Source organism: Labeo rohita, chromosome 22 (assembly GCF_022985175.1).
Source record: "Labeo rohita strain BAU-BD-2019 chromosome 22, IGBB_LRoh.1.0, whole genome shotgun sequence".
Lineage (NCBI taxonomy): Eukaryota > Metazoa > Chordata > Actinopteri > Cypriniformes > Cyprinidae > Labeo > Labeo rohita.
In genome coordinates, this window is record NC_066890.1 from 29,485,743 (window position 1) to 29,512,043 (window position 26,301).

The window sequence follows — 26,301 nt, forward strand, 5'->3', positions numbered from 1 at the left end:
TTAAATGACAATATTTAACTCAAACCAATTATTATTTAATAATAATAATAATAATAATAATAATAATAATAAAGTTTTGTGATTCAGTTTAAAAAATGACTCAAAAGAATGATTTACTCACAAATTGAAAATATTTAGGCATATTCTGAGATTCAATGAAAAGATTTGACTCAAAAGAATGAATTGTTGAAAAACCAAGCAAATCATTCAGATTTGATTCATTCAGACTGACTTAAAGATTTGACTTGATGGACTTGTTCTCAGTTCATTCAGAAATCATTCAAATCTATTCAATCTAGTTTGTGATTCAATAAAAAGGTTTGACACACTAGAATGATTTGTTCACTAATCACTCAAAAACATTTAGACATGTTTTGTGATTCAGTTATCAAAATTGACTCATCATTTTGACTCATTCAGACTGACTTTGTGGTTTAGAATTGACTTGACAGATTTGACCTTTTTTGTGATTCAATGAAAAGATTTGACTCACTCACCATGGTTTTTATGATAAAATGATAATATTTGACTCAACTTTCACTAATCAATCTAAATAATTTGGACAGGATTTGTGATTCATTAAAAAAAAAAAAAAGACTCAAAAGAATCATTTTGACTGACTGCACCAATGAAAACGCGGATGTCAATATTTTGTCAATATTTTAGTGAATAGCAACTTATGAATTGGGTCTGTTTTCACATTATTCTCTCGTGCGACTTCAGAAGTCATATGGACCACATTCATGATCATTTCATGGTGCTTTTGTGTCATTTTTGAGAGGTTGAAGCCTCCAGTCTTCATTTATTCTAACTGTGTGGACAAGATCGACCAGCACAGTCCTTAAAACGTTTTTTTTTTCCCCCAAGAAGTCATACATGTTTAAAAAGACATGAAAGTTTTTGATGAACTATCCTTTGAAGGTGTATCCCCTGTATTGTCTCCAACCGATTTACAGTGTGTGTTACTGTTACACTCTTTCCGCCCATAAGTATTAGTCCATTCAGCTGTCAGGCGTCGGACAGCCGCAAGGGTGTATTTTAAAGCATGCTACCACAGCAGCGCTACTAGCATAAATATTGAGGTGAAGCACATGCGGTATTAAATTCATACAGGTCAGCTGCGTACATTAATCTAGTCCGGACAGAGTCGCATCACCCGTTTCTCTGATCCGAGACATCACAAGAAGCACGGCAAGACCTCAAGGCCACATCTATGCGAATTCGTCCAGGAACGTTACCAGCCCACCTCTGGATCGCAAGATCCCCCTCAGGCGTTGTGGAAGGCCCATCCTGCCCTTTTATTTTCCAGTTCAGGGCCCTCTTTTTTTGCAGATAAATGCTCTCCGATGTAACGTGACAGATGTCACAATGCATCGCCTCTATTTTGATACATACCCTCTGATCCTGCCACAAACGATAAAGAGCGCACGGGGCCCAGACAACGTGCTGACACTCGTGATTATTTTAGAGCGCGTCACGGCCGCAGCGAGACACGGGCCGGCCAGGTTCCAGAGCGAATCAAGGAATATCAATACGTGCTGGTCGGAGTCATCGCGGCATCTGAGGACTACGGAAGACTCAATAGACACATCCATCCCATTGACGTATATTCAAAAAGATCAATGCAGTGATAAAGTTGTAGGTTTAGTTGGCTTGCACTTAATCTGTTGAGGCTGTGAGACACTTTATTAATTATTTTCCCCATCCTTGGTTTTTGGAGGAAAAGAATATCGTGCAAAAGCTGACAAAAAAAAAAAAAAAAATTTTCTCTTTTAATAATGTTATTTCAGACTAGTGTAAAGAAAAAAAATACACTTTTAAGTGTTTATTTTATTGTCCTTTATCTATGTGCTTCTGTAGAATTTAATCACGTTTCATATCGTTAAAGGCTGTTTTATTTATTTATTTTTTGCACTTTGGTTCTACAAAAAACATATTTGCATTTCTTAATGTAATCAGTCAAATTAAAAAAAAAAAAAAGTAATTCTGCCTAATATTTAATTAGAAGATTTGACTCAAAAGATTGATTTGACAGTCTCAAAAGAATTATTTACTCTTGGAGTAAATTGGACAGAAAATATTTAGGCATGTTCTGTGATTCAGTAAAAAGATTTTAATTCATAAGAATGAATTATTGAAAAACCAGGCAAATCATTCAGACAGACAGTTGTTTTTTCTTTGATTCATTAAGAAGGTTTGACTCATTTAGACTGATTTTTGTGGTTTAATAAGAACATTTGACTCGGTTGTTTTGTTCACGAATCAGTCAGACCTTTTGTGATTCAGTGAAAAGATTTGACTTATTCAGAGAGATTCTGTGCTTTAATGAAAAGATTTGGCTCAAGTGATTTGTTAACAAATCATTCAAACCTTTTTTCATGATTCAATGAAAAGATTTGACTCATTTTGACTGATTTTGCAGTGTAATAAAAAGATTTGACTCAATTGATTTGTTCACAAATCATTCAGACCTTTTTTTTAGTGGTTTAATGAAAACATTTGACTCAATTGATTTGTTCACAGATCATTCAAAACCTTTTTTGTGATTCACTGAAAAGATTTGACCCATTCAAACTGAGTTTGTGGTTTAATGAAAACATTTGACTCAAACAAATGACTTGTTCACAAATCTGACAAATAATTCAAACCAGATTTGTGATTCATTAAAAAGTTTGAATGATTCATTTCAAATTGCTGAAGTATGGTGATATCTACTAGATAAATACTTTATTCACCTGAGTTTCTTGCGTTATTGACGCATTTCTGTAGAGTAGCAAGAAGTATGTGTATTTATGAATGAAACATTGAATCATTTAGTCAGCTGATTCATTCGAAATACTGATTCATTTAGGAACGAAACACTACTGCGTGTTGTGTTTATCCTAATTTGGAAATACATTCAGAGCAAAAATCTATCTATCTATCTATGTATCTAAAGAGAAGTGTCTTTAGTGTCTTTAGGGATACGAATAATTGAATCATTTAGTCAGCTGATTTGTTCAAAACACTGATTTAATCAGGGATGAAACACTACTGCATGTTCTGTTTATCTTAATTTGGAAATACATTCAGAGCAAAAATCTATCTATCTATCTATCTATAAGAGAAGTGTCTTTAGGAATATGAATCATTGAGTAATTTAGTCAGCTGATTCATTCGAAACACGGATTCATTAATGGACGAATCACTACTGTGTGTTCTTGAAACACTGATTCATTCAGCAACAGACCCAAGTGGCCTTATGAATGAATCACTGAATCATTTAGTCAGCTGATTCATTCAAAACACTGATTAATTCAGGGACAAAACACTAGACATCTAGACATCAAAACACATCTATCTATCTATCTATCTATCTATCTATCTATCTATCTATCTATCTATCTATCTATCTATCTATCTATCTATCTCTATCTATCATCTATCTATCTATCTATCTATCTATCTATAAGAGAAGTGTCTTTAGTGTTTTTAGGAATATGAATCATTTAGTCATCTGATTTGTTCGAAACACTGATTCATTCAGGGACGAAACATCTATCTATATCTATATCATCTATATCTATAATATCCATATCTTCTTTTCTTTCTTTAATTTTCATTTATTTATTTACTTGGATAAAATTCACATTTTACCCAAATTCATTTCAAAACAAAATCAATCATCTTTTTTCAGTGTTAAATGATAAGTTTGAATAGACATTATGTTTATAACCCTTATCATATTCAATAGAATGTGTGACTGTGATTCTCTTGCAAAAGTCGTCAAGCTTTGACAAGGTTTGGCCAGTATCACCTGGCATAGTGCCCTTTATAATTTGTGATAATCATATTTGTATAACATTCAAGATTTCAGCCCAGTCAAAGAAAGCATTATCTGTGAACACACTCAATTACCATAAACTAAACACAGAACGGGACCAAAACAGCTCACATTAGTTTGAATTCCAGGTCAGCGGTTGCGACAGTCTCAGTCTATCTACACCCTCCAGAGTTTCGTAGAAAGCGTCGTCTTTTCGCAGCCTGCTTCTTCCTATTAAACCAGGCCTCTAAGCACGACAGCTTAGTGCTATCACCTCAGGCCTACCCACCATTTCCAACATGGGGTTGAACCCAATTATCCCCCAAATTAAAATGAACAGACTTGGCACGGGGAACAATTACTGCTGCGACTCCATTCCGCAAGCTAAATGGGCCAAGCAAAAGCAGTCCCTGTTTGCCCATGCTGGCCAAGGACCAAAAGTCTGAGTAGTATTTGGGCTGTGCTTACAATAGTAATGTATGTGGGTAATGGGGAGGTGAGAGGTTACGTTAGTCGTTTCATTCGTTCTGTTTTTCTTTGCTTCAGAAGACAGGAAGCTGTTCGTCGGGATGCTGAACAAACAGCAGACGGAGGAGGACGTGTACCGTCTTTTCGAACCCTATGGAGTCATCGAGGAGTGCACTGTGCTAAGAGGTCCGGATGGAAATAGTAAAGGTGAGATTACGTCACTTTTTATGGTGTGATGCTGTATTAGCAGTCAACATGAAATTGAGCTTTGAGCTTTCTTATACACATTTCTGGTCTTATTGTGAGTAGTGCTGTCAAATCGATTAAACACGATTAATCGCATCCAAAATAAAAGTGTTTACATAATGTATGTCTGTATGTATATATATACCGTATACACACATGCATTACGGAAACACTTTTATTTTGGATGCGATTAATCACAATTAATCGATTTGACAGCAGTAATTGTGACCAAACTTTGTGCCTTGTCACAAAAACCTGTTTACAAAGGCTGCACATTTTTGATTAAAAAATACAGTAAAAAACAGTAATATTGTGAACTTTTATTGTAGTTTAAAATAACTTTTCAGTTTTAAGTTATTTTACGAATTAATTTTTTTTCTGTGGTGGCAAATCTATATTTTCAGCAGCCATTACTCCAGTTTTCAGTATCACACGATCCTTCAAAAAATATTTTTGGTTTACGTAAGATTTAATAGTAATATTAATAATAATACATTTTAGCAAGGATACATTAAATTGATTAAAATGTATCATTTTATTTGAATTTATAATTTTGCACAAGATGATTACACAAGATATTTTTAATTAAATGCTTTGACATTGTTATTTTTCGAAGAATCCAAAAAAAAAAAAAAAAAAGGAAAATTCACAAAAATAGCACCTATTTCCAACATTGATGATAAATAGTAAAATATATATATCAGCAAAAATATTAACATATAATCAGCATATGATTTCATATCATCAGCAGATTTTATGAAGGATCATGTGATATGTGAGACTGGAGTAATGGTTGCTAAAACTTTAGCCATCAGAGGAATAAATTACATTTTAAAATATATTAAACTATTTTTTTAATATTGTTACAATATTTCACAGTATTTATTTATTTATTTATCTATCTTACTTTTCTTACTTTCTCATTTTTTTAAATAATATTGTCACCCACTGTTTTGGTTTAAAATGGTTTTACTTTTTGTTTGTGTGATAAAAAATAAAAAGAATAAAAAATTAAAAAAATGATATAATAATAATAATAATAATAATAATAATAATAATGATTTTACACAATTACTTAAAAAATATATATTAAAATTAATAATTCTTTTTTTTTTTTTTTGATTATAATGATTGTTAACAATATTACAGTTTTCACTGTACTTTTTTTATCAAATAAATGTAGCCTTAGTGAGACTTTCAATCCAATCATTTCAGTCCTGCCTACATTTATTTTTCTCTTTGCATATTGTTAAATATAATGTTAAAATTAAATATTGATATTTTATGCTGTCCAAGAACCAACAGTTTGTTCTGAGTTGTCTCTCATTCAACACTGAAGGCTCTTAAGAGACAGAAAAAAAGCACATATTTGAGCATTAAACTTTTTATAGACTCCATTGTTTGCCCACCGAGGCTTTAGGGACACTGTAAGACGCTAATACAGCCTGGCATTTGGAAAAGCACTGTGGGAGTGCAAGTTTTCCTCTTGCCAGTGTTACGAAAATTGCTGTAGGATTATTTCTGCTACTTAGGGGGTGGATCTCTGAATACATCCAGTTTTATGGAAGAGAAGAAAAAGATAGATGTCAAAACATTCCCTGTACAATGAGACAAGAAAACTACATTTCATTTAGCTCCTAATGTGTTTTATTTCAAACCCCGTTTTTTGCCAAAAAAGAGCTTAATTCTTTAATAAAAACTGTATGAAACATTACGGTTGTATGAGGCACATATCCTTAATATTTTGACAGCTTCTTCAACGGCTTGCAACACGACTGCTCTTGAATCCCAAATGGGTTTGAATTCTCGTGATGAGTATCTATGGCGGCATTTAAAACGATATCAATTATCCCATATTTTGCGTTTTGTTTGCATAGATGGGCATGTGGCAGTAAATAGCACGCTTTTCGCATCAGTACAGTCTCTAGAGGAGCCGCTTGCTTCCCGTTGGAGGGCTTTCTGCCTCTCCAGTGTTTTAATGTGCTTTTCTACACTGTGGTTAAAGTGTTTGTGTGCCTTTGTGTGTGTGTCTTTCTTCTATCAGGCTGCGCCTTTGTAAAGTTCTCTACACACGCCGAAGCTCAGTCCGCAATCAGCGCCCTGCACGGCAGTCAAACCATGCCAGTGAGTACACACTGCTCTATAACACACACACACACACACACTCACTCAGAAAACCTCTTATTTTCAGTGTTGCATTTGTTCTTTGTACTTTCTTTCTACTTTGATGTTCCTCCTGCAATCAGAGGTTTCAATGACTTTCATACAACTATATATTCTGAACATTCTGGGGTCACTGTGTTATTATAAGGGTCATATAAATGTCTTGTTTTTAGTTCATGGAAATGTGTTCTTTATATTCTCTAAGTTTCATGTGGTTTTGAAAAAACTTTAAAAAAAAATTAAAAAAAAATATTTTAAAGCTTCTGTTTATTGATTTTAGGAATGTCATTTGGTGTAACTGTCAAGTAAAAGGAAACACATTTTTCTTATGTCTTGACATAGGAGTGTACACATTATTTTTACAAAAAAGTTTTGAATATATTTTTCAAAGTATAGTATTTTTTTTTTAAATCAAATATCATGAAATATTAATTTGTAAATATAATTATTTTGGTGAGGAGACAATTTACAACCTGAACTAATCTTGCCTTGTTATAAGGCATAAAAAGAAGAACGTATACAAAAATTTTCAGTGAAATTGCAGGGATGTATATGTGTAACAGACACATTTGTCCGCCAAATAAAAGTCATGCGGTGCAACCAACATTTTTTTTGTAGTATTAGTAGTTATGAGGTTGAATTATGTTTGTTTGTTTGTTTGTTTTGTTGGTGAAACCACATGAATTCTTGCCAGACGAAGGTTTTTCAAATGTCAAAACCTTGTCAAATGTCACAAATGAACGACATGAAGGTGAGTAAATAATGACAGTTTTCATTGTGGGGTGAACTTTTCCTTTAAATATGTCATGTGGTGTAACTGTCAAGTAAACAGTAAAACATATTTAAATACATTTTTAATACACAGTGTACGAATTATTTAAAAAAAAAAAATGTTTTTATTTTTTAATCAAATATCACAAACTATTAACTCATTAATATCATTATTTTTGTTGGGGAACTGCACCACATGACAGTTTTAGTAAATTTTGCCGTAAGAAAAGGCATAAAAAGAAAAATGCAACATATAATTATCAGTGAAACTGCAGGGGGGGGGGGGGTAGTTATGAGGTTGAATTATGTTTGTTTGTTTGTTTATTAGTTTGTTTTGTTGGTGAAACCACATGAATTCTTGCCAGACAAAGGTTTTTCAAATGTCAAAGGGATAGTTCACCTAAAAATGAAAATTGTGTCAGTAATTCTGTCATTAATCCTTGTGTCGTTCCAAACCAGTAGGACCTTTGTTCATCTTCAGAACACAAAGTAAGATATTTTTGATGAAATCCAACAACGCAATTACCACGTTCAAGACCAAGAGAGGTAGTACGGACAATGTTAAAATAGTCCATGTGGCATCAGTGGTTCAACTTTAATTTTATTAAGCTAGGAGAATAATTTTTGTGCGCAAAACAAAAAAACAAAAGCTGTGTTTCTATATATGCAGGGTCAGAAAGCTCTCTGATTTCATAAAAAATATCTGAATGAACTTCCATAGTATTTCTTTTCCTACTATGGAAGTTAATGAGTTTTTTTCTTCAGAATTCTTCAAAATATCTTCTTTTGTGTTCAACATAAGAACAAAACTCATACAGGTTTGGAACGACATGAAGGTAAGTAAATAATGACAGTTTTCATTTTGGGGTGAACATTTCCTTTAAAAATGTCATGTGGTGTAACTGTCAAGTAAAAAGTAAAAACATATTTAAATACATTTTAAATATACACAGGAGTGTACAAATTATTTTAAAAAATGTTTTTGAATGTATTTTCTATTAAAAAATTAGTATTTTTTAATAAAACATCACAAACTATTAACTTATTAATATCATTATTTTTGTTGGGGAACCGCACCACATGACAGTTTTAGTAAATTGTGCCTAGTTATAAAGGCGTAAAAAGAAAAATGTAACATATAATTATCAGTGAAATTGCAGGGATATATATGTGTAACATATACATTTGTCCACCAAATCAAAGTAATTTGGTGCAACCAACATTTATTATTATTATTATTATTTTTTGTTTTTGTAGTATTAGTGGTTATGTGTGTGTGTGGGGAGGGTAACATATAACGTAAAACGTAATATATAATTATCAGTGAAATCGCAGGGATGTATTTATATAACATCCAAAATCGAAGTCATGCGGTGCAACCAAATTTTTTTTTTTTTGTAGTATTAGTGGTTATGGGGTTAGATTTTGTGTGTGTGGTAGTTATGAGGTTGCATAATGTTTGTTGGTTTGTTTTGTTGGTTTGAACTTGCCAGACAAAGGTTTTTCAAATGTTAAATGGCTAGTTCACCCAAAAATGAAAATTCTGTTATTAATTACTCACCCTCAGGTCGTTCCAAACCCGTAAGACCTTCATTCATCTTCGGAACACAAATTAAAATAGTTTTGATAAAATTCGTAAGCTTTCCTACCCATACTTTGTGGTGCTCTCATGAACGTGTTGAAGACGGAAGACAAGAAAATGTTGAATAAAGTTGTTGGGTTTTTTTGTTTGTTTTGTTTTCTTTGCACACAAAAAGTATTCTTGTCACTTCATAACATTAAGCTTGAACCATTGATGTCACGTGGACTATTTTATCGATGTCCTTACTACCTTTCTGGACCTTGAACGTGGTAGTTGCTTTGCTGTCTAAGCAGGGTCAGAAAGTTCTCGGATTTCATCAATAATATCTTAATTTGTTTTCTGAAGATGAATGAAGGTTTTACAGGTTTGGAACGACGTGAGGGTGTGTAATTAATGACAGAATTTTCATTTTTGGATGAACCATCCCTTTTTATTTTTGTAGAAGTAGTAGTAGTAGTAAACCAGGCAATCAAATAGTTTCCAAACAAATAAGAATAAATCAGTCACTTCAACTGCCGAACTGCATATTTGGCCATATTGTTTTGTTGAATAGCTGCATTGCCAGCATATCAGCACGTGGCCTTTGTCCGGCCGTTTCAATCTCGAGGACTGGACGCTGAGCCATAAAAAGCCGGCTATTCAGCACGGTCTGTCTGAATCACACAGCTATTCAGTCACACATGCATAGTTCGGCTCTCAGAAGTAGCTCACACGCTGCTGTTTTATTTGCTAAAAGACTCCGATTGGATACAGACAAGGTATGAACCGTTGAAATGCATTGGAATATGTGCTGTTTTTCATTTTTCATAACAGTGACATATTTAAAGAAACAGTTGACCCAGAAATGATATTAAAAAAATCTGTTATTATTTACTATTCATCACAGTGTGATTCCAATCCTGTGTGGCGTTGTTTCTTCTGTGGAACACAAAATAAGATGTTTTGAAGATGTTCTAGTCAAAATGCATTTTTTAGGTGGACTGTCACCTTAAGAGAAATAAATGCGGCACGAGAGATGGATTTGTGTTGTGATCCACTCTCGGGATAACCTTTAGGGTCAACCGAGGTGCAAATGATTCAGGGACATTGAAATGTAAACCACAGTCCTAAAATCTTCACCTCACACACGCGCTCAGACATCCTTTCCTCTCTCTCTTCTCTCCTTCCCTCCATCCTCCCGGGACATTAGGCAATAGACTTGTTTACCTCACCTTTCACCACATTGACTGGTGAATTATTCATTGGCATGTACTGAGGTGGGAGTGGAGGAGAGAAAAAGAGAGAGAGCGGGAAGGAACGCGAGATAGAAAGGTAGAAAGAAAGAGGTGGAGAGACAGGGGAAGAGTGGAGGAAGCTCACGGGGGAGGGATGGAAAAGGTTTATAGTCATCTCGGAAGGTAAATTGATTATGGAAAACCTTACCGGCCTCCATTCTCTCGAGTCTGAAGTTGTAGAGGGAGGGGTCACGACTCGCGCGGCTCCCAGGTGCCGAAGTGAGATGTTTAGCTGAGATAATGGAGTTCTTCTCAAGGCAGGGCTTGATGAAGCACTCATCCATCTGCAAACTCTTCAAAAGAAGCGATGGCGAACTTACCGAACACCCACCAGCCTCTCACGCCCTCGGTCTGCCAGCAGCTCGCGGTTATTGAAGTAACACTAGCACACAATTTGACAAGTAATACTTTTTTTTTCTGCCATCAAAGCAAAATGCTGTGTGAAGTGACAAAATGTCAACCAGTCAGAACATATTTGATCTTTAATTTATGACGAACGGGACTTCTACGTTGTGTGAAGTGATTGGAATAGAAAAAGCAACGTACATAGGTGTGATTCGACAAGTAATTTGTTCGTCTGGACTAAAGTACAATACCAAACAAAATGACAGCCAATCAGAAACCTCATATTTGGTGTTTAATTGATAAAAAAACTTTAGACCAATCAGATTTCACTGTGGGCGGGGTTACATTGCGTGAGATGATTCGAATAGAAATTGCGTCAGAAATAGGTGTGATACGACAAATTTACAGTGTCAAGTAATTTGTTAATCCAGACTATAAGTACAATGATAATCAGAATAACAACCAATCAGAACATATTTTATCTTTAATTTATGACAAACACGACTTTTATATTGCGTTAAGTGGTTAGTATAAAAAAAGGCAACATAAATAGGTATAATTCGACAAGTAATTAGTTTGGACTAAAGTACAATACCGAACAAAATAACAACCAGACACCACGTTTAGTGTTTAATTTATGAAAAACAAGACTTTAGACCAATCAGATTTCACTGTGGGCGGGGTTACGTTGCGTGAGAGGATTCGAATAGAAATTGCATCAAAAATAGGTGTGATACAACAAATTTACAGCGTCAAGTAATTTGTTTGTCTAGACTAAACGTACGATGCTAATCAAAATAACAACCAATCAGAACATATTTTATCTTTAATTTATGACAAACAGGACTTTAATGTTGCGTGAAGTGATTAGAATAGAAAGTGCAACGTAAATAGGTGTGATTCGACAAGTAATTTGTCTGGGCTAAAGTACAATACTGAACAAAAAAACAATCAATCAGAGCAATCACAGTAGGTGTTTCATTTATGAAAAACAGGACTTTAAGTTTAGCCTAATAAAAGGTCACTGTAGGCGGAGCTGTAAAGTCTAGTCTAAAGTCTAATCAGATTTTAGTAGGTGGGGCTATGTTGCGTGAGGTTGCGTGTATGTTGTGTTTGTTGTCCAGACTAAAAGCACAATGGAGAACTAACTAAATGACAACCAATCAAATGGTTGTTTATTTTTTATGAAAAATAAGTCTTTTGACTAATGAGATTTCATTGTGGGCAGAGCTACATTGCATGAAGTGACTGTAATAGAAATTGCATCAGATATGCATCAAATATGGTGTGACTTCACAAGTACATTTGAAAAAGCTTTTCATAACAATGAGATTTTACAATGAGCGAGGCTACGCAACATGAAATGACAAAAATAGACAAAACTTGAATCAAAATGGAAAAATAGCTCTTAGTTTAATAGTTACATTTTTTTTTTTAATTTGGTCAGCGCCAGTAGCCTTGTGGCCAGCATACTGATATACAGCGCTTTTGTGCTACAGGCGTCCCGAGTTCGAATCCCAACTCGAGGACTTTTTCTGAACTCAACCCCTTCTCTCTTGCACTTCACTTCCTGTTAGCTCTACATTGTTCTATCGTAATAAAGGTGAAAATCAAAACTAATTTCATGTTTACTATACACTCCAATTTTTTTTTCCAACTAAAATTGTATTTTCGACAACCAAGATTATAGTGTGGGTGGGAAATTGATGTGTAATATGACAGATAGAAATTAAAAACTTGAACAACATGGAAAAAATAACATTGCTTGATGTTTTAGTGTTACGAAATTTGACAAAAATTATTTTTTTTTTTTATTTTGTTTTTATTGAAAGCAATATAGCAAAAATACAATATAGCCATTTAAAACGATCTTACGGACCAATGAGATTTCAGTGTACACAAATAGAAACCAAAAAACCGACTAAATTTTAATTTACCTTTGCTGGGAGTTCGACTGACAGGTGATCTGACCAATCATAATGTCCAGTCTGAATGTTGTCTGACAAACAAACCAGACAGGAGAGTAGATTAACATTGGCAGATTTATTAATTTTCACATCCGAAACAAAATTCTGATGTTCATTCATGTTTATTTTGTGCTATAATTAGTAAAAAGGAAGAGAGAATTGTTTCACGTGCCGCTTAAAGAGCCACAAAACTGTATTTATTGTTTGAATTTCCTAAAAATTACAAAATTTGAAAGCTCAGACTTTTTCATACCAAAAGCTCTGCTCTGTCTTCGCATTGTCAGTTTTATCTTTGCTTCACGATGTATTTTTCACTGCGTGAGAGTGCCATGGCTTGTGGAACATAGCAACAGTATCTTGAGTCAGTTGCTTGCCACAGTTGTGGCTGTTTAAGACCAAAACTTGCAAACACGTGCAAAAGATTATCGCTTGTTTCTTTATTAAGTTGCACAAATACACCAACCAGCCTTTCACAACCTCAGTTCGCTCTCAAAGAACCAAACGCAGCTTACAGTTATTACAGTAAGGAGTCCAGTGAAGAAAGGAGTGCTAATTCATTATAAATACGCATGCATAAAGCAGTCTGCTAATGATGTGCTCGTGGGCAGCAAGAAACCGGCCTTATTGCAGAAATGCTCGGCGCTTATAGTCAATCCAATCTTATATTCGGCTCAAATCCCCCTGGCTCATGGGAGTCGGTGCATTATCTTTATGCACACACATGCATGCATGTATGCACACGCTGCCTTCTTTCTATGTTCGCCCCTCCATTTCTCTTGCTGGCACAGCCATGAGGTCACAACTACATACTCTGATCTAATTTTCCAGCTTCAGAAGCTCAGGCTGAATGCGTTTGCATGTTTCCTGACTGAATGACGCACAAATACGAAGAGCGTATACATACATGCATCAAATCATAGCACGCAGGTTTGAGGAAGGGTTTTGACATGTGCTTAATTCCACGCACGGCCTCCCCCTGTGCCCTCCCCTCCTCCCGTGCTTTGGACGTGGGGCAATTAAAAATTTACACCGCCGTGAGGTAAAGCAAATTGTCAGACTTCAGGAAGGCCTTGTACGACGGAAGACCAGGGACGAAATTACGCCCGACGAAGGTTGGGAGGGGTCAAGGAACTCTAGCCCCTCGGCTTCGGTCTCATTTCCACCCCAGTGTATACGCCAGGGATTGAGCGTATTTCAACAAATACAGGAAAATGAAACTGCCGCCGCTATCTGATATTACAATCTCCTTGGTTTAGGAGAGTTTGCGCCGCCAACCGATTGCCACTGTCTATGGTTGAATGGCAATGCGTTCAGCTGGATTTTCATTTCCTCATGACTGCGTGGATATCTGAACAACAACTACAGGAGAAATACTGGCCCAAAATTGCAGTGGTCAGACCGTAATGTTTGGCTACGCACGGCCTGAGCTCAAACGTGACGCAAGAAGGTTACATGCATTTTTATATAACAACTCTTTTATATAATATCTCTTTATTTTCAAATAATACAGTCTTATTTGAAATATTAGCTACTTGAATATAGTTATTTTTGTATATATATATATATATATATATATATATATATATAGCAACAGACTCAGCTGCTCCATTGCTGATTGCTCTTTGTGCAAGATAATCCGTTTCTGTTATCGTATTCACAGTTAATGCACAGAGACAGATGTGTAGAGTTAGAGTTACATCAGATATATGGCTTAGTTAGTGCCTTTATGGCCCTCGTTCACACAGAAACCTCAAGAATCGGGAAAGCACCAAGGTGCCCCCTGCCTCGCAGCTTCTCATAAAGATGCAGCCCTCACTTTGATTCCAAGGCCTCGTTTTCCTCCTCTTTTTCCTCTGTAGAACAGCTGCACTTTTTATTCCCACAGTTTTACTCTCTCTCCTGAATCCATTTCGCTGGGTCCTGGACCTATGGGAATTCCTCCGGGTGCTTGGCGGCTTAAAATTTAATGAGAGTTTTACTTCACAGATCAACCACCACTCTTTCTCTCTTCCCTCCCTCTCTCTCTATCACTTTCTCCTACAAACGCATAGCCTATATCTTGCTGGACCGACAAGCCCTCGGCCCTGATATTCACCGGATGTCTCAGAGCTAAAGCAAACAAACAGTCGAGAAAGGATTGGACAAATACCATCAACACATTCTGAAAATTCTGAACGCTCCAAACTTAGGACTATAGGAACATCGAATTTTGTCTTTTATTGGCTTTGCCCAAGAACTTTCATAACACACAGTAAATATTGTGTTCTCCTTCGTAATAGCTCAAGGTGGTGTGCAGAATGTCTAGGTTTTCAATAAATACTCTGAGCGCTGTGGATAATCGCATTTGAGGTTAAGATTAAAATGCCAGCGTAGGCCTACAGTCTGCATACAACTTAATACCACTAGTTCAAGAAGTTAAAGGGATAGTTCACCTAAAAATGAATGTTCTGTCATCATTTACTCCTGCTTTCTTCTAGGGAACTCAAAAAAGTTCTCTTTATGCAATAAAAGTGCATGTTATGAAAGTCAATTTTTGCCACCAATAAAAATGTTTAAAAAGATAACTGCGACTTTTTATCTTAAGACTTTATTTTTGCGCAATTTTGAGAATAATTCTCACGAATGTTCTCACACAGTGAAAAATACATTGTGGAGCGAAGACAGACAAGACAGAGCAGGTTACTTTTGGTATGAAACGAAGTCTCAGCTTTCAAATTTGGTCATTTTTTTAAGAAATTCAAATAAATAGTTTTGTGACTCTTTAATGTGTTGTGACAGATCACTGTAAAGCCTCAGTTCAAGCGGCACACCAACCGATTATCTTTTCCTGATTACTAGTTATAGCACAAAATAAACATGAGTAAACATCAGAAAGCATCTTGTTTCAACCGCGGCAAGATGTCAGTATACACCATTTTTCAAGTTTAAGTCCACTGATGTTAGTCTACTATCCTGACTGGTTTGTTTGTCAGACAAAATGGCAGGTTTGACATTACGATTGGTCAAATCGCCTGTCAGTCAAACTCTCTGCGAATGGTCAACTCTGACTTTCATAATTTCATGAGTTCATAATTCAGATTTGCAATTCTGATCTTATATCTTGCAATTCTGAGAGTTTTTATCTATGAATTGTGAGATAACAATTCTTGGTAGCTGCTTGGTAAAAGCTTGGTAGCTGAGGTGGCAGGGAATTGGACTTAGGATGCGGAATTCTTGGATACGAATCCCATGAAAAAGTGACACAATGAAAGAGCTGAAAGATGAGAGATCGAAAAACAAGGTAAAATGGCATGCTTGCAATTGCGTTTTTATATCATTCGCTTTTGTTCATACCCGGGCTTGAAAATGGAAAAAAATTCAGTCGGTTCACTCCAAGCAGAATCGATATTTTTAAAATTTCTGTTCCTGCGTTCCTCTGTATAATTATCATTCCAAAATACCAATTAATAATGTTATTTAAAAAAAATCTTTGCCTATAATAATAATAATAATAATAATAATAATAATAATAATAATAATAAAAGTACAGTGTATTCTTTACTCAAAAAGAAAAAAAAAAAAGGTATCTGGCCAACACAGCATCATCTTTTCTAGATTTTGGCCAAATGTAGGCTACTAAACAAAAGAAAAAGCTGTTAACGCTTTAAAGACAAAGCATTTTTTAAGATATTTAAAAATGTTTGCTGCGTTGTTAAAAACATGCTACTCGTATAAAATTGGGTTTTGAGAGGAAAAAAAAAACATAAGTCACGTGGGCTAGCGTAGCATTTAATTTTTACGTTCAGAAATAATGTAGGCTGAAATGCTGGTGAAGCAAAATGTTTACAAGCATTATAATTTTTGTCGTACTACTTATTAACCGTTTAATGGCCATTTCAAAATTTCGATTCTGTTCGTATAAATTTAGATTTCGTTTCTGTTTCTCTTCCTGTCGAAATTGAATTAGTTTCCAGTGTTCGTTTTCATTCCTTGAACCAGTTCGGAGCCCTGGTTCATACTATCGGATAGGTTTAGGTGTAGTGCAGATGGTACGTTATTTTAAAACATCACAGAGCATTAGAGTTGTGGCACCACTCAATGGACATTTCCATTCAGAACTGCGGTGACGTATACAAAACCAGTATCACCAGCATCACAAAAAATGCACCATATGTACGTTCATCTGTCTGGGGTAAAAAAAACAAACACCCTTTAGCTCTACTCAGTGGACATTTCACATCAAATATGTCACAAAACATACATGGCGCTACGTATTTCGCGTCTTGCGTAAACCCTCCCATAGGTACGTTTTCATCATGAGATCAGTTTGGGCAATTTCTGAGTAAGTCCTACTTACTTTTTAGTGAAAAATTCTTAAGTCATGCAGTAAGTTTGTGTGAAAAAAAAGAAAAAGAGAAAACTGTGGTGAACATTCCCTTTCATTGTATGGAAAACAGCAGCTTGGACATTTCGAAAAATATCTTCTTTTGAGTTGTTCAGAAAAAAAGAAAGTTAAAGAGGTTTGGAACAACCTGATAACAAAATAGTCATTTTTAGCCGTACTATCTCTTTAATCAGCAGAAAAAAAGATGCTGCAGGTCCCAAAGCGTCCACTGTCAAACTTTTAACGCATTTCACCAGTCTTTTGTAAACGCCAAATGTTTTTATTCTAGTCCACAGATGTCTCTAACTCCCTTGAGGTTTTAGCCAGAAATCATTTTAACTACTTTTGTGATAAAAAGAAAACCTGAAGGGATACAAGATAAGGCCTTTTTTGAAGATTGCAGCATTGCGCTGTCTTACACTTGGGCATTTTGTGGTACATTTCGTGACCTGCAGAAGTCCATTTGGTTTAGTTGTGCAGCACAACTAATGAGCAGTGACTGAATGCATTGATAGTGTCCTTGGTAATGATATTCTAACTAAGCAGTTGAGGAAACAATACAATAAAACAGTTCTGGAAAGGCTAAGGGCATCGAAGGTTCAAACAGAGCGAAATCAAATCGAATCGAAAATCAAATCTACATTTATCTTCCCCGGTGACTGTCTTTCGTTGTTTTTCTGGCAACCCCTTCAAACGCCTACATGAGTGCCGTACGCCTAGAGCCAGAGTTGTCGAGCTTGGATGTGCAAACTGATTGCTTTGTACTCAGCCCTTGCTAAGCATTCCGACAACAATACAGAGAACAACAGTGACCACCTATTTTTTCAACAGCCTTAGTTCCAGATTTTAATCAATTTTCCATCATTTTTGGGACACCAGTTGGACCTAAAAACATTCCCTTTTCAACTCTACAGACATGGCTTGTGGCCTCACCTGATATTCCCCCATATTGTGGCTGCTTATCGACATTTTCACGTCAATTTCAGCTAGCCTCTTATCTTGGCTGATGCACAACCTTTCTCTACCGTCAGATCACAGTCATATTTCGGCCTTTTTGCCGAAATCGATTCTGTAGTTTTTTTTTTCTTATTCGGACGGTATATAGTGCTGGAACATGGGGTGTTGTAGGCTGATAAAGGTCAAGTGTAGCATCGAATCATTGAGAGATTCATAATGAATGTGAGTGCGGCTCCCGCAGCAGGTGTTTCATTACCACGGTACGGCAGAGAATGAGTGAGCCAGACTTAGAAACCCACACATCCAAGGTCAGACCGTGATCATTGGTGGCCTTGTCAATCTCGAAACACACCCACGTTCTTCATCTAATCCGTTTGATATTTCAGGTGCGATATCATAACCTATCAAGTAACGAAATCTGAAATAGATTTTGTTACGTAACGGTCAAGCTGCAAAGGCTCGTGTCAATCTACTGATGCCACTAACAGTTTCTAGATGTGTTTGTTTGATTGCCTGAGGTTTGCTACTGAGAGCCTGTTAGAAACTCAGACTCAGTGCTTTTTTCTTCTTCTTCTTGGGAAAAAGTTAAACTATTGTTTTTAAGACGCATCCAGCCGCCTTGTGTTTGGTGCAAAGTTGGAATGAAAAGTCATGGTAGCTTCACATATGCAATTCACATAGGAACTTAAGGTTTTTGATCATTCTTAAAGGGACAGTTCACCCTAAAACAACCATTTAGTCATCATTTTACTCACTCTCATGTCATTCCAAACCTGGATGACATACTTTCTTCTGTAGAACACAAATAAAGGTTTAGTTTGCTCAAAAATGAAATTCTGTTATTAATTACTCACCCACATGTTGTTCTAAACCTGTAAATCAATTTTTGATGAAATCAGAGAGCTTTTTTTCTCATAGCATAGACAGCAGCGCAACTAAAACGTTTCCAGACCCAGAAAGGTAGTAAGGACATTGATAAAATAGTCCATGTGGCATCGGTGGTTCAATCGTAATGTTATGAAGCTACAAGAATACTTTTTGTCAACATGTTCTCACTCCCAACTTGCTTGGTCAGGACCCCTTGACGTCACTTTTTGACACTCGGGTACCTGTTTAGCGACTTGCCGCCATTGCTTTTAGTTGTTTGCATTATGCGTCGCATTTAATGGTTTGCATGCATTTGCAAAAATAGAATTTATTTTATAGAAATTTATACTTTCATAGATATTTTGGAGCACCTAACCCCACCTCTACCCTTATCCTAAACCTGCCCACTTCTGAACAATATAATACACTCAGTCAGGCAAGTAAAAGTGCACTGAAAGGTATTTATTGCAAACACTGACCCTAAAAAGCAGTATAAAAGTATTACAAACAAGTCACGCTGCGATATAAATTCTCCGATATCTTTATGCGAAGAGTAAATCATAAGGTTTTAACACGGAAAATTACCTCACACCTGCACATATCACATTCAAAAAGATACTCCCAAACATGTTTAGCATTACGCAACTGGTCACAAGGCACACAAGAGCCAATGGTGTTTCACAACCAAAGCTGATGTAACACTTCTTCTGGCGGCAATTTTTAAATTTGTGCACAGACTGCACATAGGATTTGAGCTTTACAGCGGATAGAGATGACGATTGCATCTATTTATCTCAGAAATCAATCGTTTTGCCTTGGAAGACTTGGGATATTAATACTTTTGAAATAAATTGTGACTGTAGTTATATCTGCCTGTTATATCCTGTTTTATATTGACAAATGGTTAGGTTTAGGTGCAGGGGTTGGGTTACATGCTCATAAATGTGTAAATAGTGTAATGTAAAAGCAAAATATGTTTTGACTATTTACCTTGAAAAAAAAACACCTCAACATATATGGAATAATGGCAAAATTATCACCAAATATCTAATTTAATCATGACGATAAAATTCCCAATGCCTTTCACGCCATATTGACGCCAAAGGTTTCTTATTTAAAAGCAGTCGAGGACCCTGCATCAAAAAATTATGTTAAATGGGTACCCTGTGCATCAAAAAGTGATGCCAAGGGGTCCTGAACAAGCATCAAAATGTGATGAGTTGGGAGTGAGAATGTGTTGTTTTTGTGTGTGAAGAAAACAAAATTTACGGCTTTATATCAGCAGTAGTACACAAAACACAAAAGAGAAGAAATTGTTGAATAAAATCATTATTTTGCATTCTTGTAGCTTCATAACAATACGGTTTTAATGATGTCCTTGAACTTCTCAGTTGTGTTGCTGTCTATGCAGGGTCAGAAAGCTCTCAGATTTCATCAAAAATATTTTAATTTGTGTTCCGAACATGAACGAATGCCTTACGGGTTTGGAACGACATGAGGGTGAGTTACTAATGGCACATGTTGATGTGTTCTAAAATGTCTTTGAATTCTATTACGTGATACTTGTGCGGTCACATTTACCATTGCTTGAAAAATCTAGTAATTTCTGTAGGAATCTGCATATCTAGGAGATTCGCAAAAACAATCCCCATGCAAATCTGACTCGCCGAACTTGACTTCACCATTAGCTGAACTTTGTATCTGTGTGAGCTACTGTACTCAACTGACAACAGATGCTTTTCCTGCAAAATTTCATAGATATATTACTAATGTGACCGCATCTTAAATCATGTACATTTTAAGTTGTGTTTCCTGTGGTGGTTGACGGTCTCGCTTACAAAGCGGGAGGTTAAACGCAGCCTGCCCTCTCTCCTCAGACTGGCTCCGATTCTCTCCTCCCTCAGGGTGCGTCGTCCAGCCTGGTGGTCAAGTTTGCCGACACGGACAAGGAGCGCACCATCCGCCGCATGCAGCAGATGGTGGGCCAGTTTGGCATCTTCAACCCTGCCATCGCCCTGCCCTTCAGCACCTACAGCACCTACGCACACGCGGTGAGTACCCTTTTTCCCCTCTGGGGCACTTGGGCGACTTGGGGTCTGACACGTTTTGATGATCTCACTGCCGCCCACACATCCTCGCTCACGTTCCCAGAGTGACTCAGAATATTCCATAGGAAAATCTTCACCTGGTTATTTATAGCTCGCATCGGTTGCTTCAGCATGGGGGAGGTTGAAAAGCAGCCGAGAGGTTGAGTCAGTCCCTAATATTCATTCATGAGGGACATCTTGGTTGAGTTTTGGGAAGACATTCTATAAAACAGTTAGTTTCTAGCTAGTTCTTCCATATGGAGTAGATGGATATACATATATTCATGTAGTGATAGGCATAGGCAAATATTTCTCGTAAATGCCAGGATTAATTGTTGGAGTCGACCCGGCCCCCGGGGGCTTATCATTCACACTCATTTTCATATCACAGACATGCGGGGGGCAGCAGAAGATGTGCGTACGGACAATCCCACAGTAACTGCCGGGCCAGTACGCGGGAAAAAATACACCCTCATTAGCATTCATGAGATGCGGGGCGTCCGCACGAAATGCAAATGGTCCGAGAGCGGCGTGTATGCGGGAAGGCAGGCAGGGTGGTTGCTGTGGCTCCCACAGGTTGGCAGTGACTTTTATCTCCCATGTCAGAGATGGTGCAGTGTGCCGCTCGGTGGCAATGACACTGTCTATAATTCACTGTTGCAGCCTGAGCTACAACCCACACATGCCGAAACCAACTCCGAAGTTTGCGACTTTTTCGCAATTTTTTTGTCCTTTACAAGTGAACTTTTAAAAAACGTTATACGCACATCATGTAAGATTATGATTCCAGTCATATTAGTACCCTAATGAAGCTTTATGAAGGTTTATTTTACATGGTTCTTGTCACCTCATTAGAGCTGCCATTTTAAGATCACATGACCAGCCAGGATAATCCAATCCTAAATTTGATTATTATTGAACACTATCGATTGTGGAACAAATTAATCATGCCTGTGAGTACCAGTGTATTAATATGTACTATTAGTATTTAGTATTTACAGTATTTATTAATATTTTGAATGAGGTTTAACTAATAATTTAATCAGTACAGATTTCCTTTTAATTCTTTAATTCTGTTTGAGTGATTCTGTGTTTTTGTCATTTTTATTGTATGTATTTTACGAGTTCCCCAATTCATATGAATTACCCCCCAAACCTACCCATCACTGGGGTCTAGACAAATTGTACAAAATCGCACAAGTGAGGTCGTACGAATTATCCACCTTGTAAAATATGTACAAATTGGTTGTAAGATAGCATTGCGTAAAACTCTTGCACTATACCTTTAAAGTTTTCGTAAGTTGAATGATATTTTATGTTGGTAAATTTAATTCAGTTTAAACACTGGAATTCTTGGTCACCATTGACTTTTATTGTATGGAAAAGAGCAGCTTGGACATTCCGTAAAATTTCTCCTTTTATGTTTTTGCATTTTTATCTCTAGCTAAGTTTTAGAAACTTAGTATTTACAACCTAAATCTATTTCAGTTACCTTTTTTATGTTTTTCATCTAAATGTTTACATTTTCCCTTTACAGAAAAAAGTTTATAGTAAAATTTGCAATAATTTTGGTGACATTGTCTACATAACCCCAAAAAAAAAAAAAAAAAAAAAAAAAAAAAAAACCTCAGACTGTCTTTTCGCCTAATACATAAGTTTCTGCTAGGTTTGTATAAAAAAATTACTCTGAACGAACGTGTAATGCTAAGTATTAAGTGCTAACACATAATTTAACAACTGATAGCCAACCTTAAATTGTGCAGCTTGTTCAGCAGAGGTTAGATTTGACTTTTCGGAGCAGTTGCTTTACTATTTTTATCTGGTGGCTAATAAAACCCACCTCGCAGCTGATTATAAAGGTATTATTGGTCATATGAATCACAGTGTACATTGCCTACATAATGCTGAAACAAATACCTTCTGAAAAAAAAGAAAAAGAAAATAATAGAAACCTTCACAGAATTTGTAATGGTTTTACTGGTTAAAATGGGAATTGTATTGGTTTTAATGAAAACTGTAATGGTGCCTGTTGGTCTCTATTGGTAACTGGTCACATTCAATTGCTGGCTTGTTAAAACCACTAAATCCTACCCTGAGAGCACACATACATCTCGGAGACGTCTATTTGACATCTGCATTTACATCTGCAAGGCGTATTTTTTAGATTGTTTTCTCATCTGCGATACGTCTATAGGATGTTTCCTATCATGTCAAATTGATGTCTATTATATGTCGTTAAGATGTTTATGATTTAGAATGTATGTAAAACTGACATCTTACAGACGTCTGCCAGATGTTTATACACAACAGATGCTTTCCAAATCAAGAGATCTTTAACAGACATCTTGTAGATGTACATGTGCTATCTGGGTAATGGAATATGTCCCAAAACACTCTACAGGAAGCTATTGTTTAATGGATTTAATGGTTAAAAGTAATGGTATTCGTAATGGTATTTGTAGTGGAAACTATTACAACCGAATTTATGACATTTCTGAACTCTAAATTGAGTCTGAACTTTTCTTAACAGGTTGCATGATTGAGTTGACCAATGGAATTGGCTGTGGGGTGGGATTTGCTTTTTTGTAGCTCTTCAACTTGGGCTAACAAACACCCAGAACACCATAGCAAACACCTAGCAATGAACTAGCGTAGCCGTAAGTTAGCTTGCTAACTCAACTAGCATTTTCCACATTCTATCTCCTCACCTGAGCAGAACCTGAAAGGCTCTCCAACAGGCATTCATTGCGTCTTCATAAACAGGCAACAAACCGCATTAAGCTAACGTTTAGCTTCAGATATGGCAATGGTACATTTAGAAACGTGGAGGACGAGCAAATTAAGAGGCTCCTTCCACAAACACAGCTGTGCAGAGGATTACTGGGTTGAGCTGACAGCCAGTAAATTGGATTTTAGTCAGAGCAGAGGAGGGGGGCATCTGAGCGCAAATTGGAGGGGTAATAGTGCTGACAACATCGTGCCAAAAGACAGATGCGTTTTTTTAAAAAGGTACATCTAACTCCTAAATCTGACAAACAGCTTATCATTCAGTAGTACATGAAGATGTTGGAAATATCAGATGCGGCCTCGTCCTCGTCTCTGGAGTGGAATGGGGGGGTGTGACATAAACACACGATGAAAGCGAGAAACATTAATTTTCTTTCAGACGCTCTTGTCAATACAAGCCGAACATCTTTTATCTGTCTTTTTCTCCCGCTGCCTCGTGTTTGATCTTTTTCCTTTTTCTGAGCGGAGCCATCTTCATTTTCGACTTTTTTTTTTTTTTTTTGGAAGATGAATAAAAGCGCGGCTGTTGATGGAAAGCCAGAAAGATCTCTTTTACTCGACGCCAATCACCAGAGACGATGCATTAGATTAATATGACGCACAAATTGCTTGAAAGCACTTCAGAATGTTCTGAAGCCAACATTAATGAGGGGAATGTTTGTCTGGGTAGTTTTGGGAGGAGGGCGTTGGGGAGGAGGGCGCACGTTCTGCTATTGACCTACATTGCCCCCTGTTGTTGAGAAATATAACAGTGTTGGCTATTCAAAGAGCGTTAAAAGTGTTTTTATACATATTTTATAGATTTTATTTGAAAGCACTCCTTATGGATCACCTAGAAATGGGCAACAATATTGATGTAATATATAGAAATATAAACCTCACTCCACGTTCCTCAGTAGAATGTTGTGTGCTTTACTCAAAATGTCTTTTTTAGTCATAAATGGACACTTTGCAGAAATATGACTACTATATACTGTACAAATATGAGACAGAAATATCTGAATGGAAGTACACTCAGACCCAAGTATGTGAGTGCAAATGCTTTGATTTTGGTTGCATTGTGAAATGTAATTCATAAGGCAGTACAAATGCATGCTGCATTCTCCGCATTGCCACAGGGGGCGCTATAGTGGGAAAGAGTGTAAAATTACTACGTCTACATGCATTTTGGTTATTCAGGTAAAGTATTTTCATGGTCGAAGAACAGTTTGAAGTAAATCTTGAGTGACGTTAGTTAAACAGTGGACGTTCATCACCCAAAAAGATAGTAAGGACATCGTTAAATAGTCCATGTGACATCAGTGGTGCAACCTATATTTCACGAAGCTACGAGAATATTTTTTGTGCACAAAGAAAACAAAAATAACGACTTCGCGTTCACGATGTAACATTACGGTTGAACCACTGACGTCACATGGACTAATTTAACAATGTCCTTACTACCTTTCTGGGCCTTGAACGTGGTAGTTGCGTTGCTGTCTGCAGGGTCAGGAAGCTCTCAGATTTCATCAAAAATATCTTAATTTGTGTTCCAATGATTAATGAACGTCTTATGGGTTTGTAACAACATGAGGGTGAGTAATTAATGACCGAATTTTTATTTTCGGGTGAACTATCCATTAAAAACAAGTTCTGGTAGAACCCAAACTGTGTTTGCACCTTCTCCATGTTTAGTCCTGAAGATGTGCTTTAGCAAACAGCAGAAAAAGGAGCGAGGCCATTTCAGGCAATCTTACAGGGCCAGGGACCTTAATAACCGGGGTCCTCGCATTCAGCTCACTGCATTTCTCGTCTCTCTATAAATATCTCTCCAGTCATCCCGCCATTCTCCCTGCGCTGCAGCAGGGCCAGACTGACTGTAAGGGGTCATGTGTGATGCAGGCAGAGGTGGGCAGAGACACAGAGCAGCTCTGGGTAGATAATTGCCAAGTGATAAAGAGGTGATTGCCTGGTGGCACCGAGGGAGACTAATGCCATCGGCAAGCCATAAAAAAACCCACATGCCTGACACTAAACGAATGCCGTCGCCCGGGCAACTTCTTCCCGTGGCCGCTTCTGTTTTTTTCCCATTTTGAAGGAAGAAAAGGTTACGACCTCAGTGATGAAGACTGCGCTGAAGGCAATTTGGTCCCTTTTGCCTGCGCTTGAATGCTTCCTGTCTATTCAAGATGCTGGGTAAAGTTTTGGTTTAGAAATGTTCAGGAATAGTTCACCCAATTTAATTGTAATTTTTTGTCATTTTGTAATTATTTATAATTATTATTTCACTCTCATGTCATTCCAAACTTGTATGCTCAGGTTTTTTTTTAAGCAGTACCTCATGTTAGGTCTTAATCACAAGTCATACAAGTCTTGCGTTACGTTTTTAGTAGTCGTACGATAATTTTAAATGAGTACATTTTCAAATTTTACTTCAGTTTAAACACTGAACATCTTGGTTACTACTCATTTTCATTATATTGGAAAGAACAGCTTGAACGTTCTGCTAAAGTTCTTATGTATTCTACACAAAAAAGTCAAATGGGTTTGGAATGACAAAGAGGTGAGGAATAATGACAACATGATCATTTTTGGCTAAACTTTTAGACTATGGCTGTCAAGTCTATGCAAAACTATGTAAAA

The 26,301-nt window shown here is 36.6% G+C and overlaps 1 protein-coding gene across 14 annotated transcripts in view; it reads left to right on the forward strand.

Moving 5' to 3' along the window:
• celf5a (cugbp, Elav-like family member 5a) overlaps positions 1–26,301 on the forward strand; it is a 281,579-nt gene that overhangs the window by 219,160 nt on the left and 36,118 nt on the right. For 5 of the 14 annotated variants that reach the window (XM_051094404.1, XM_051094405.1, XM_051094409.1 and 2 more), the window contains exons 4-6: positions 4,349–4,477; positions 6,561–6,640; positions 20,683–20,856. In XM_051094404.1, the coding sequence (XP_050950361.1) occupies positions 4,349–4,477; positions 6,561–6,640; positions 20,683–20,856 (383 nt within the window). The remainder of the gene's footprint in view (positions 1–4,348; positions 4,478–6,560; positions 6,641–20,682; positions 20,857–26,301) is intronic. The other 9 variants (XM_051094411.1, XM_051094414.1, XM_051094413.1 and 6 more) reach the window with 3 other exon arrangements.